The sequence below is a fragment of the Medicago truncatula genome, chromosome 4 (assembly GCF_003473485.1).
Source record: "Medicago truncatula cultivar Jemalong A17 chromosome 4, MtrunA17r5.0-ANR, whole genome shotgun sequence".
NCBI classification, from domain to species: Eukaryota; Viridiplantae; Streptophyta; class Magnoliopsida; order Fabales; family Fabaceae; genus Medicago; species Medicago truncatula.
The window spans coordinates 52898085-52911678 of NC_053045.1; the positions used below are offsets into that span (position 1 = coordinate 52898085).

At 31.1% G+C, this 13594-nt stretch overlaps 2 protein-coding genes across 2 annotated transcripts; one reads left to right on the plus strand and one right to left on the minus strand.

Annotated features, from left to right (window-relative positions):
- Positions 1-856: 856 nt before the first annotated feature.
- LOC11438091 (probable serine/threonine-protein kinase PBL3) lies at positions 857-4784 on the minus strand. The gene is made up of 6 exons (XM_024780774.2): positions 4517-4784; positions 3466-3806; positions 3024-3162; positions 2452-2588; positions 2087-2210; positions 857-1538 (listed from the first exon to the last, which is right to left on the minus strand). Exons 1-6 carry the CDS (start codon positions 4575-4577, stop codon positions 1168-1170), a joined length of 1173 nt encoding a protein of 390 aa, XP_024636542.1. The 5' UTR covers positions 4578-4784; the 3' UTR covers positions 857-1167.
- A 3932-nt stretch (positions 4785-8716) lies between these two features.
- LOC11440208 (F-box/kelch-repeat protein At1g74510) lies at positions 8717-10868 on the plus strand. Its single transcript, XM_003608998.2, has 2 exons — positions 8717-8866; positions 9570-10868. Exon 2 carries the CDS (start codon positions 9584-9586, stop codon positions 10724-10726), a length of 1143 nt encoding a protein of 380 aa, XP_003609046.1. The 5' UTR covers positions 8717-8866; positions 9570-9583; the 3' UTR covers positions 10727-10868.
- The last annotated feature ends 2726 nt before the right edge of the window (positions 10869-13594 follow it).

Consider the following 13594-nt stretch of genomic DNA (forward strand, 5'->3'; position numbering starts at 1 on the left):
CTTTTATCAAATTAGAATTATTTTTAAATTGTGCCCTTATTTATTGTTTATGCATTAATAAACAATAAAATGATGGTCCGTGTAAGCTTAACTCAGTTGGTAAAGACAATGCATAGTATATGCAAAGTTCAGGGTTCAAACCTCAGCCACCACAAAAAAAAAAAAAAAAACAAGATTATTAATAATTTAAATTAAAAATTAGAGATTACAAAAATTTAACTATTCTGAATTGTAACTTAATTGACTTATGATAAAGAACTTAAAATTTAAGAAAGACATACATAAAACATTCTCAATTTTTATTTTTATTTTTGAATCGGAGAAGAAGTCGTATACTTTACGCATGACTTGCTTTGTCATTCACTGTAGTCCTACCTAATCCGAAGAATTATTCTTTTTAGTTGCGCATAAAAGATATTTGTTTCACACTAAAAAAGCACAACATGTTTGATACTTCAACAGACAAACCAAGCCTTATAAGCAGCTATAAACCCATAAATTGATGTTTGATAAGAAATAAATAGGCCTTGAAACCATTTTCCTTATCCAATGGCAACATTTGATTCAATACAGTATGTAGGGAATACACCATAGCCTTCTTCAAATGTTCAATGAAATGCAACCATAGGGGACAGGGAATGTGAACTAGTATACGAAAAGTATTTGCATGAATGATGCAACTAAACTGAAATTCTTGTCATTAAACTTCTTTCACCAACTAAGAATATTATCCACGAGGTGTGAGCTCGGTGGTAAGACTTTGACTGTGCAACTTTGAGAGTTCAAAACACCACGAGGACTTTTGTAAAATGGTCATTGGCGCCACTTTATTTATTGACAATTTTTCTCTTCCTAATTTTTTTTTTAAAAAAAAAACGTTATTATGGCAGAATCTAAACAATTCCCTCTGAATGAGAATGTCTAAGATAATGCATTTTAATGCTTGCCAATAACTTTTGATGACCAATGTTCTGTATGTATATAGGAAAATCAAGAATTCACAAAACTCTGTCATGAGGGCTAATACTATCACCTAACAAGACCAGAAAAGGGAAGGGGGGTCCACAGAGGTCTACATAAAGAGAAAATAAACCTGTATTACATTATCCTCTTTTACACCTATGCAATATGTACGGATATTTTGCTAGTTTTTCTCAGAATTAGGCTTCAGATTCTTTCTCTTATTGGACCTGGGAACGGTTTCTCCTCGAATCTAGAAGGACTAGCTGAATGTCTGATGACTGGCAAGTTTTCCAAAGTCGTCAAAACCTCAGACATTTGTGGTCTAAATTTGGCCTCACTAATACATTGTAACGCAAGAATTGCAGCTGTATAAGCCGCCCTTTGTGGATACTGCCCTTGTAATCTTGTGTCCATAATCCGAAACAACTTTCTTCTATCACCCAAGTATGGTCTTGCCCAATCTACCAGATTATGTTCCGCTCCTGATTTTGTTTTATCAACAGCATTGCGCCCTGATAGTAGTTCCAATAGCACAACTCCGAAGCTATAGACATCGCACCTTGTTGTCAACCGACCTGACCAAAGTTTTTTTGGTCATCATATTTTGCAAGACAAAACACCGCTTTGCTAAGATATCTCAAAAGGATAACAATAAACCGTATTTGCATATGAACCAAAGGGTGTGTGATGTATAAAAACTAGCAAATTGTATATAAAAAAGTTAGATGCAATTTTTTTTGTAAATATCTGGGAATAAAATGTATAAGTGGGTGAAAAAAGTCATTGATATTTAGGTCAGACACCAAGTTAATACTTAAAAAGTCATCGATATTTAACGGCATAAGATTTGTGGTTGCTAAATGGTTTATATGATTCGGCAAGATCTACACACCTCTACATTTTCTAGATGAGCATAAACAAAAAGCATATGTATACATGGAAAATGTAGATGCTAGATTTCACTTTAAGTTGGTTGACCTGTGAAATTTCATTCAGCACCTAGTTGATTCACAATGTTGAGTGATGTTCATGAGGTCAAGTTTGATTTGAAATATTTATTAATAATCCAAACAAAAGATTCTAAAAGCATTGAAAATATAAGTTTAAGAGAAAAAAATCCAACCAGTGGCAATATATTCAGGAGCAGCATAGCCTTGAGTGCCTAGGACTTGAGTAGAAACATGAGAGCGATCGCCAGTGGGCCCTGCTTTGGCCAATCCAAAGTCTGACAGTTTTGCGTTAAATTCCTGCATTAATATATTTAAACACATTATTAGGATGCCAGAATGCTAGAAAATAATAAAATTAAACTGAACTTTCTATCAGAAAATTCAAAGCCCGGTGATCCATTAAATTAAGGTATGCATTTTATTGAAAAATGAAGAAGGGGTGAGAATAAAATAGATAAAAGATAAAGAAGATACAGCCAAAAGAAGTTTCTAACAACACATTTTGTAACCTGGCAATGCTGATATTTAATCAACATACCGAGTCTAATAAAATATTAGACGCCTTGAAATCACGGTAGATAATTTGTTGATTAGAGTCATGAAGGAAGGTGAGACCTCGAGCAGCCCCAATAGCAACTTTGATTCTTGTTGCCCAAGGAAGTAGTTGTGTGCCCTCTGCAATTAACAGTTCCATAGTTATTATTACACAGTGCATGGTAGGGTTTGCTTGATTTGCAAAATGTTAAATTTAGTGTACTCAAGAGTATATCTGAAACTTCTATTAGTTACTAAAGGCATCAACATACTGCAAAATAGATTATTTTTCAAGGTTCCTTTGTGCATGTACTCATAAACTAGAAGTGAAATTCTGTTAAAGTAGATTGGAGTACCCATTGTACTCCATCTATGAAGCACTAATACCTCTCTAAAGTACCATGTCGGCATGTCAGACTCATTTCACACACCGAAACTTTTCGGACCACGTCTCGGACACATGTCAGACGCCTCTTAACAGTGTCTAATTAAGACTAATAACTCTTCAATTAAAAATAATAGTTGACTCGAGTGCATATCAGAAACTTATATAATCTACTAATGGCATCAACATACTTCTACTAAATAGATGTTTTTCCAAGCTTCCATTCGGCAAGTACTCGTAGACTAGAAGCCTGTTATCCCCATCCAAGCAGTATCCAGTAAGTTTGACAAGATTTGGATGATGAAGTTGGCCAAGATAATTGAGTTCAGACTACAAATAAAGAAAACTATGAGTACAGTTCAATTTATCAGAAAATGAGACATGCACTATCAATGTACTAAAACTGTTCTACACTAACAACCAACCACAACTTGTCAACCCAACAAAGAATTACATAACTGCTTTTATTTAAAAACTGGCAAACAAGATGTGACAAATGAAAAAACCGTGATTGGATGTCAGTGTAAAATCTTTACACTAACGGTTCATATTCATTAAACTCTTGATTCATTCCAAAATAAGATATACGGAAAAAAGAAGAAAAAAAACCGCAGAATTGAATGCCAAACCTACCAGCCACTCCTTATGGCCTTGAAAACCTTCAGGCTTGAGCTTCTTGACAGCTATAACAGTTCCACATCCAGGCCTTGCAGCCTTAAGTGATTGAGCATCAATCCACCCTTTATAAACATAACCAAACCCTCCTTGTCCAATTAAACTATCATTACTGAAATTTTTAGTGGCATTCCTAAGATCCTTAAATGTGAAGGCTTTTAAATGTGGAGAAGAAAGTATATCCCCTTCAGATCTTGGAGTTGGAAGAATCTCAGGTTTACCTCCATCATTGTGTCCATGTACTATTGCACTTGAGTGTACCAACAATTGAGTGCTTCTAAAAGGAACTTTTGTAACCTCTACAAAATGTTTTTCAATTAGTTCAAGAAATTAAGCAACTAATCTTAAGAACATAGAAGAAAACATTTTTAATTTCACTTTTGATTATAAAATTACCATATTGTTTTCACTTTGCCAAGTGCAATGCATAACAAATTAGGACCAACAGATTAAAGACTATTACCAATAAGTCGCTAAAAGTGATTCTAGACACATAAATTTTATTTTGACATGTTTGGAGTGATAATAATTGGAATTGATTTTTTTTTCTCTAGAATTGATACTAACTTGAAGCTATATATGATTTGTATTTCTTGATTCTGGATATGATATTTACAATTAAGTTTATTGTTCAACTCATTTATGCAAAATGCAAATATATCCAAACATAAACTATTTCACACTCAAATCAAGTTTACCAAATCAATTCATTCACAATAAATTTTCACACACCACAATCATTTTCTTCATAAACCCATAAGCGGGTAACATCAAGACCTTATACACAAAATTAACAGAAAATCAAACGCTGCTCAACCTAAGCAGTGAAACAATAAAAAATAACCCCTAAAAAAAATCCACAATCTCCAAATATTTGTTGCAACCATTGTACATCTTATATATTGCATTGCATATACATTCTCAAGAATTGAAAAACATACACATGCATGAAATAATATAATAAGAATATGAATAATGATATGTAATATGGTAACATAAAAAAATGTACCAGAATTGGATTGGGAGAAAGGTTCATGAACCTTGTAACGACTTCCAAAGCAATTTCCCATCAAAGGAACCAAAGTTCCTTTAGAAAACCTAATAAGAAAAAAACTATAGGTTTAATCCTCGACATGCATCATGCAACGTGACCTAGAAATGTTTTGTTTCTTATGGTTCCCTTGCAACAATGTCCTTCTCCCGTGTTACCAGAGAAGAACATCTTTCGTTCTATTATTTTTACGAATTAATACATCATAAACATTTCTCACCAAAAAAAGAACATAAACATTTGGAATGCAAAATACAAACAAGGGTGCACTTTTTAATCATGTACTAGGATTTATTTTTATTTTCAAAGAATGTACTAGGATTTATAAATTTTGATATTATATAAGCATTTCATTATTTAGAAAATAATGTTTAACTTTTAAAATAAAATATTTAAAAATGTAACTATTTTTTTTTTAAGGAAAAAAATGTAACTATTTAAAAAGATTTTGTCATATCTAATTCTGTCCTCTAAAAACAATTGTCCTCTAAAAAAAAGTTCCTTATATGCATGGTTCAAGAATAAGGCTATTAAAACTCTCACTTTAAAAGATTAAATAATAAGTATTTTTATGGGTGTCCAAATACATTTTATTATTCGTTATTGTGCTTATATAAGTCTTTCTCTTGTTTAAATATGACTTTAGATATTTTCAACAAATGCTTTTGTTTTTTGTTAACCATCATGTTATTAGAGGAATGAGGCCCTAATAATTAGGAGTTCAACCATAAGATAACTAAAATCCAGTCAAGAATGATTTTAGTCAATATTCAAATATTTTTAATAGTTATAATTTATGCATAATTTTATATATTCAGCCACAATAAAACATTTTTATTTACCAAAAAAACTATTGTATCTTAAAAAAAAAGGTTATATCAAGAACCACAAAAAGTTAGTTATATTTTTTAATTTATTCTTAAAGTTCTTTAAACAATTTTATGTGTACGAGTCTAACCATTAGATTGTTTGATAAAAAAACAAAACCACCAATTAAACATTGACAACTAAGTACACCAAGAATCAATAGAATCATCAGAGTGAAACCAGGCATGGAAGGCAAGTGCCCCTACGCACCAATGGAACATTGACGATAAATCACAGAAAGGATACCAAACATGGAAGCCAGGTGTACCTAGACACCATAGAACATTGACAAACAATAACCATCACCCCATAAATAATGATGTCATAAACTCAACTCCAAGCTTTGAAACTCTAGTTAAAAACAAAAGGTATTCATTCACTTGGATACATTTTCACATTTGACATTGCTTGCAAACTTCACTTAGTTTTAAAGGTTGTGACGCTTTTAATTGTCTATAGCTTTCTTGTTCAAAAAGATTTTTGCATATAGCTTTGATGAAACTTAACCAGATATCCATAATTTTTTAATTTTAATTCACTCTAAATAAAAATATTTTTGTATGATCACTATCTACATTCTACAATATGATTTAATATTTTTTTAATATTCAATTAGTTGCAATGGTCAACCTAATTATCATAGTCAAATAAATCTATTGATGAGGTAACATATAATTAATCATTTAACATATGAGGGTGTGGGTAATAAATTAAATTTAATATTTAGTGTTTGTCTTATTTGTAAGGTCAAATACGACTTTTGGTCCTTTAAGTTTCAAAAGTTTTAAAAAGGTCTTTTTAGTTGATAAATTATTTCACTGTTACCCCTGCTATCAATCTTCATTTAACTGATATGATGTGGTCTTTAAGTTGCTGACTTTGATCAAAACACTGAGTTTTAGAGGCTACATGGTGTCAAAACGCTGCTTTTAAAAGTCACAAATGATCATTTATAGGGCTAGAAATGCAGTTCTTGTTGTCAGTAGCTATAAATGATGTTTTATGACCATTAAATGCAGTGTTTTGACTACCTAGAGCCTTTGAAACGCATCATTTCGATCAAAGTCAACAACTTAACGGCCACATCAACATCAGTTAAACGGAGACTGGCAGTAGGGGTAACAGTGAAATAGTTTATCAACTAAAATAACCTATTTGAAACTTAAAGGACTAACTTGAAAATTTTGTCAAACTAAAAGGACTAAAAGATGTATTTGGCCTATTTGTAAACAATATGTTTTTATTTTAAAATTATTTTTTTGTGGTGCTCGGGGTTCAAACCTCGATTCTTGCATATATTATCTATTGTCTTTAGCAAATTAAGCTAAGCGCACAAGGACAAATAAATTATCATCTTATATAAGGAAAATAAACACTCAAAATGTAAATATATTATTCAATTAAACAAGTTTTCCAAAAAAATACAAAAATAATTCCTCAAATATAATATATAATATATGCATTTTTCAAAGGGTTTTTCTATCATGTGCAAATTTGCACATATTAAAAAATTTAAAATAGAAATTTTGTATTAGAACTTGCACATTTAATATTAAATATAAAACTTTTAAATATATAAAACTTTTTCAAAATACATTCATATTATTTATGGGCATTTATATCATTTCCCACTTGCGTCAAATTTTTTTAATATTTTATGGTCAAAATACATTCATAGCATTTATATATGGTCAAACTTTGCATTAAAATAAAAAGGATGCTAGGATTTTGTTAAATTTATATATATGTGATAATTAAATTAAAAAATAAATTTTATAATATAATAATTATAGACATGAAAAATCATAAATATAATTTAACTTCTAAGACATTAGTAATTTTTTCTCTAATTTTGAAATAATTAGGGTAGTATTTTTCGTACAAAAGTCAGGGAGATATATTGTTTTAAATAGTATTTTTCATTACCTTATTCTTTTTCTTTGTTGAATAAGGCCACATAATGTAACCAAAAAAATAAGGTCACACAATAAATGTACATTTAAAGGTCAAACTGAATTCCCCGTTATAAAAAAAAAGTCAAAGTGAATTCAATGGGATAAAGAAGAAAAAAAAATATATTATGCATTGTTCTTATCAATTGATCTAAGTTTACAGGGACAGAAGAAGAAAAAACTTACCATTGTTAAATAGGATTCCTCAATTATAAAAAATATATATATATTTTGATAAAGAAATATAGTATAGTCACTCATATTTATTAATTAATAATTGAAACAAGTTTAAAAAAAAAATTAATAAAAAATGTTTTAAAATAAAATATAGATTTTTTTACAACAAAATAAAATTTAGGGTTAAATATGTTTTTTGTCCCTATAAATATACCAACTTTTCATTTTAATCCCTCTAAAATTTTCCTTCCCCTTTTAGTTCCTATAAAATTTTCAATCACTACCATTGGTCCCTATTTTTAAGTTAATTTTTGTATTTTTTTTAATGAAATTGTACAGAAATGTGTAGAATATTGTAAAAGTCTCTCCAAAATAATTAGAATTTTTTAACAAAATATAAATTAAATATATTGTCAAAAAAACAAATTAAATATGAATTTTTAACCGCAAAAAGTATAAAAATAAATATTTAATTCTTGTTATGTTAAAAAAAATAATTATTTTTTTAGAGATTCTTATAATATTATAAATTTTTTTGCAAAATTTTATTCAAAAATATGAATTCTGCATATGAGTTTTTAAAGGATAAATCAAAAGTGAAGATGGAAAATTTTTGAAAACTAAAAGTTGAAGAAGAAATTTAGAGAGATTAAAATAAAAAATTGATATATTTATAAAGACTAAAAAGTAAAAACATATTTAACCCTAAAATTTGGATGTAGGGTTAGACGTATAGAAATGGTGTTAAATAAAATGAAAGTGGCAGTTATGGTGGAAAAGTAAAAAACAATCGATAAAAGAAAGAATGAAAAAACAAAATAAAAATTTAAAAAAGAGCAGAACTATTTACATGGTGTAACAGGTTCATAACACGTGCAGGTTATGTCACTTGTTTTTCTTTTTGTGGTGTCCGGGGTTTGAACTCACGATCTTTGCATATATTATATATTGTCTCTATCAACTGAGTTAAACTCACGAAGACAATGTCACTGGGTTTGAGCGTGTGCTTTTTTATTATTGATAAAATACATTTTTCACTCAATAAATAATTATTTTATTTTTTTAGCATTAATAGAATACGTAATTACTTGACCAAAAAAAATAGAATATTTAATAATTACTTTTGTGCTATATATAAATAATAATATTGACGCTTGCACCATAAGTTCTATCAACTCATGTCCATCGCCTAATTTTCACGACGGAAATCTTCACTCACTCAGAATGAAGAAATTTTAGGCAGAGAGTTGAAAGAGAACCGAAAGTACCCCAAATTGAAAAACACGCGATCTAACTTCTTTGTTTCGAATCCGTAAGATTTTCTTCCCCCTATCTCTCTTTGTATTTTTTTTTTCTTACTTTTCTTTTCTTCTTAGGATTTTTCCTAAAATTTCAAGCATATAAAATGTCATAGAAAAAGGGCATAGGAGATTCATAAAAATGCAAATTATAGGTGTTTTTCTTTTTTGATGTGATGTTTGAGTCTTTGAATTTGGGTATGCATGTCACGATAGTTTGATCGAATTTTGTTTGACCGGTTGATGCTTAACAAAAAAAAAAATATTGAACTCTTATTACGAGTCGTGTGTTAGTATTTAATTTTAAAAATATAAAGTTTTTTTTGGACGTAAACCACGTATCATTTGCGTGCAATTGACGGTAAACTCTCCCTGATAGTATTAATGTTACTGTATGTCCAATGCTGAACTCGATCTCAAAATCTTGGTTAAAACATCAAAAACACGAAAAATATAAAGTTTTTGGAAAGTGTATATTTTGTTTCTTATTATTGTTTTGATCTTGGTTATTGTTCATAATGAGCTAATATTGTTTGTTGGATTCTTATCAATTTCTATGATCTATGTGTGAATGTTATATCTCGTAAGAATGTGTGCGCACGCGCGCGCGTGAGAATTTTCATCCCTATATTTGTTAAATATATTTAATTAACGGGATTTTTTTAACTATCTTTGTTGATTGTGGTTTTCCAAAACAATATGATCTCAATGGAGCAGAAGAGTAGAAGGATATGTCGAGAAAGTCAAGTGAAATTCTAGACGATCCCAAAGAAAGGGAAAAACAGAAGAATCTTGAAAATCATGCAGATGACTCGAGTTTGCTTATTTCTCAGCTCGACCGTGATGCATCAATCCATTGTCTCCTTCGGGTGTCAAGGTCTGATTATGGCTCAATCGCTGCATTAAACCGAAGTTTTCGATCACTTATTACTACTGGAGAATTATATCAACTTAGGCGAAAAATGGGCATAGTGGAACATTGGGTTTACTTTTCTTGTGATGTCCTTAAATGGGAGGCCTATGATCCAAATCGTGATCGGTTGATGCAACTGCCGAAAATGAGTTCTAATATATGTTTTATGCTTTCAGACAAGGAGTCACTAGCTGTTGGTACGGAGCTTCTTGTTTTTGGAAGAGAAATAACTGGCCTTGCCATATATAAGTATAGCATTCTGACAAATTCATGGTTGAAGGGAATGAAAATGAATACTCCTAGATGCTTGTTTGGTTCTGCCAGCCTCGGAGAAATTGCAATATTAGCCGGTGGTTGTGATCAACATGGCAACATATTGAGCTCTTCTGAGCTTTATAACTCAGATACCGGCACATGGGAGGTTCTTCCAGACATGAACACGCCAAGGAGAATGTGTTCAGCCGTGTTTATGGATGAAAAATTTTATGTCCTTGGCGGAGTTGGAGTTGACAAAACAACACAACTAACTTGTGGTGAAGAGTTTGATCTCAAGACGCGGAAATGGCGCAAAATACCTAACATGTGTCCACCGCGTAACGGAGGAGATGGTGCGAATGAGACACCTGTCAGTGGCGAGGCACCTCCTTTAATTGCAGTTGTAAAAGATGTATTGTACGCTGCTGATTATTCGCAACAAGAAGTAAAAAGATATGTTAAAGAAGAAAATTCATGGGTCACCATTGGAAGCCTCCCTGAGAGAGTAACCTCGGTAAATGGATGGGGAATGGCCTTTAGATCATGTGGAGATAAGCTAGTTGTCATTGGAGGTCCTAGTCTTTATGGTGGAATGGTAACAGAAGTCAATGCTTGGGTAGCAAACGAAGGTGCACCACAATGGAATTTGCTTGCCATTATCCAATCAGGAAGCTTTGTGTACAATTGTGCTGTGATGGGTTGTTGAGGTGCATGTTTCTGATTTCTGGAAAAAATCAACAATCTTAATTTTAATGAGATGGATTAAAACATTTGGGGAAATTTCAGATTCTTTGAAAAACATCAATATAATCTTTAGAATTTCAACTTTCAAATTTTATTGATGTTGTCTTCTTTTTCTTTTGTTCATGGGTCTTTTGGTATATTAATATATTCATAGGTGAATAATTTGAGATCATGTTACATATTTGATTGTAATGCTCATTTCCATAAGTTTAATTGAAGCAATGCAGAATCTTAATTGATCTCAATTTAATTTATGTACTTTCTACTTGCTCTTTTAATATTGTCATTTTTTGGGGTTATTGTTACAAAGTTTTCACCACTAAATAGTTTTTATTGGAAATTTTCCGGATATATAAAATGGGTTCTCATCTCCAAACCTTGGGTACATTCATGCAATTTTATTTTCTTTTTTAAACAAAAAAAAACTTGGAAATGTACTAGATTTCTTAAGTTGTGAAAATTTGAGCCTTCCTTAAGAAATCACTCGACACAATGTTTTCTTCGTCCTTAATTCTCCATTATATTATCTTTGAATTCATTGTATGATTTCTATTAAAACGGATAGTGTGTTAGGAGAGAATCTATAGCTTACAAACTCTCACGATAGACGTGGTCCTTTAATTTTAACATTTTATTATTGGTCCTTTAAGTTTTATTTTTCCCAAGGTAGTCATTTTTGCCACGTTCATATGATCTTGTCATCCTTTAAGTCATATTTTGTGACTTTGCTAACCACAACTTTTGTTCTACGAATAAAGATGAATAATATTTATTTGTTCATTTACGCTTCACGTTAGAGATGACGATTAGTTGTTTAATGTTCGTAAATTTGAATTAATGCTCATTCACGCCTCACATTAGAGATGACGACTAATTGTTTAATGTTTTTAAATTTGAATCAATGCTCATGAATGAAGACATTGTTGAAAAAAAAAATAGATACTTTGATTTTAAGATTTTTGAATTTAGATTTAAAGAAAAAGAGAAGAAAGAAAGGAAATAGAAAAATCTCACATGTTTAAGTGAGTCTTATTAATATTAATGAAACTTGTGAAAAAGACTAACGGTGCAAATATGGTGTAACATAAATGACCAATTAAAAAAAGGTTTAATTGCACTTTTGGACCCTTATCTTTTTAAAAGTTGCGGTTATGGATCCCTAACTAATTTAAATACAAAACAACCCCCTATGTTTTGATTCTTTGACAGTTTTGGATCCCCAGTCTATTGTTGACTCAGTCAACGCTGACGTGACACCCTAAGTGAGGTGCCACGTGTCAATTTTTTTTTTTTTGCCTTAGGGGTCCAAAATTGCCAAAGAATCAAAATATAGGGGGCTGTTTTGTATTTAAATTAGTTAGGGATCCATAACCGCAACTTTTGAAAAGATAGGGGTCCAAAAGTGCAATTAAGCCTTAAAAAAAAATGAAAGGATTAACAAAAAGAAGAGTCAAACTATTTTTTGAAGAAATCAAAGTTCATCTAAATTGGCTTCGTGGATAATTGAACATCTAACCTTAAGAAACGCACACTTCAAAGTCTCAAATCAACATGTCAACTCAAGAGTCAAACTTAAAGGACGGCAAGCATACTAGAATGAAATTAGTTGCAGTATAAGACCTATTCCTTTGTTAATTAGCATCACCAATATGTGTCTAGTAGAGCTTCATTCTTACCTATTTCAACTTATACAGACAAAACATCAACAATAAGGATGAACAATAAATGTCAGTTTAGGTATTTACGTGAAAAAAGAGAGGTTTTTGAAGGTTGCAATAAAAAGCGGAAACAATCAAGGATTTTGCGAGAGGAAGACTTCAAGAAGTTTGTTTTTCTACGTAATATCAAATTTCTCTAATCTGGAGAACTTGAAAAATATAATGGAGGATAATCTTTTACAGTTTTTAGAGGAGTTACATAAATTCTTCAAGTCCATAGTATGGTGTTTTAGTACTCTAAAAAGTTTTTTATCATTAAAATCATATCAATCATAAACATAAACAGACATCTTACCTCTAATATTTCTTGTCATAGATGTGGTGAATCTGTTGAAAGTGATATGCATACTCTTCGTGATTGTCCTATGACAAAGAATATTTGGAGGCACCGTAATCCTACTTATCCTAACGACTTCTACATACAAAATTATCAGATTTTGGTCAAACATCATGTTGTTAGGGAGACATGTATTAGGTTCATAGTAGCCTGCTATAAAATTTGGAGGAATAGAAATGAAGAGATTTTTCAAAATGTTAGGAAAGCTACTTTGGAATCAATCAATAACATAATATCATATCATTCTTCCATGGTTCATGCTCTTGGCCCAACAAATAAATGTCATGTGACCCGTTAATTGCGATGGAATCCTCCACCAGAAGACTTTATTAAAATCAATGTGGACGGATCTGCTTTTGGTAATGCAGGTTTTGGAGGTGTTTTGAGAAACAATAGGGGGAATTGGATTCATGGTTTTTCTGGATCTTGTGACAGAGCTGCTAATTTGTTTGCTGAACTTTCAGCTATTTGGAAGGGTTTTCAGTTGACGTGGGATCTTGATTATAAGTCTATCATCATGGAATCTGACTCTTAGACAACTTCGGATCTTATTGATACTAAACAAAATGATTTTCATCCTCATGCAACTTTGCTTTCTCTCATTAGAAAGCTTTCTTCTCTTCCATGGGTGGTCTCATTTAGTCATACTTTGAGATAAGGGAACGGAATGTGCTAACTGGTTGGCTAAATTTGTTGCAACTAATATCGACTCTTTGAAGATGCGGACTTCTCCTCCTCCTCAATTGGATAGCATCCTGCTTACGAATACCTCTGG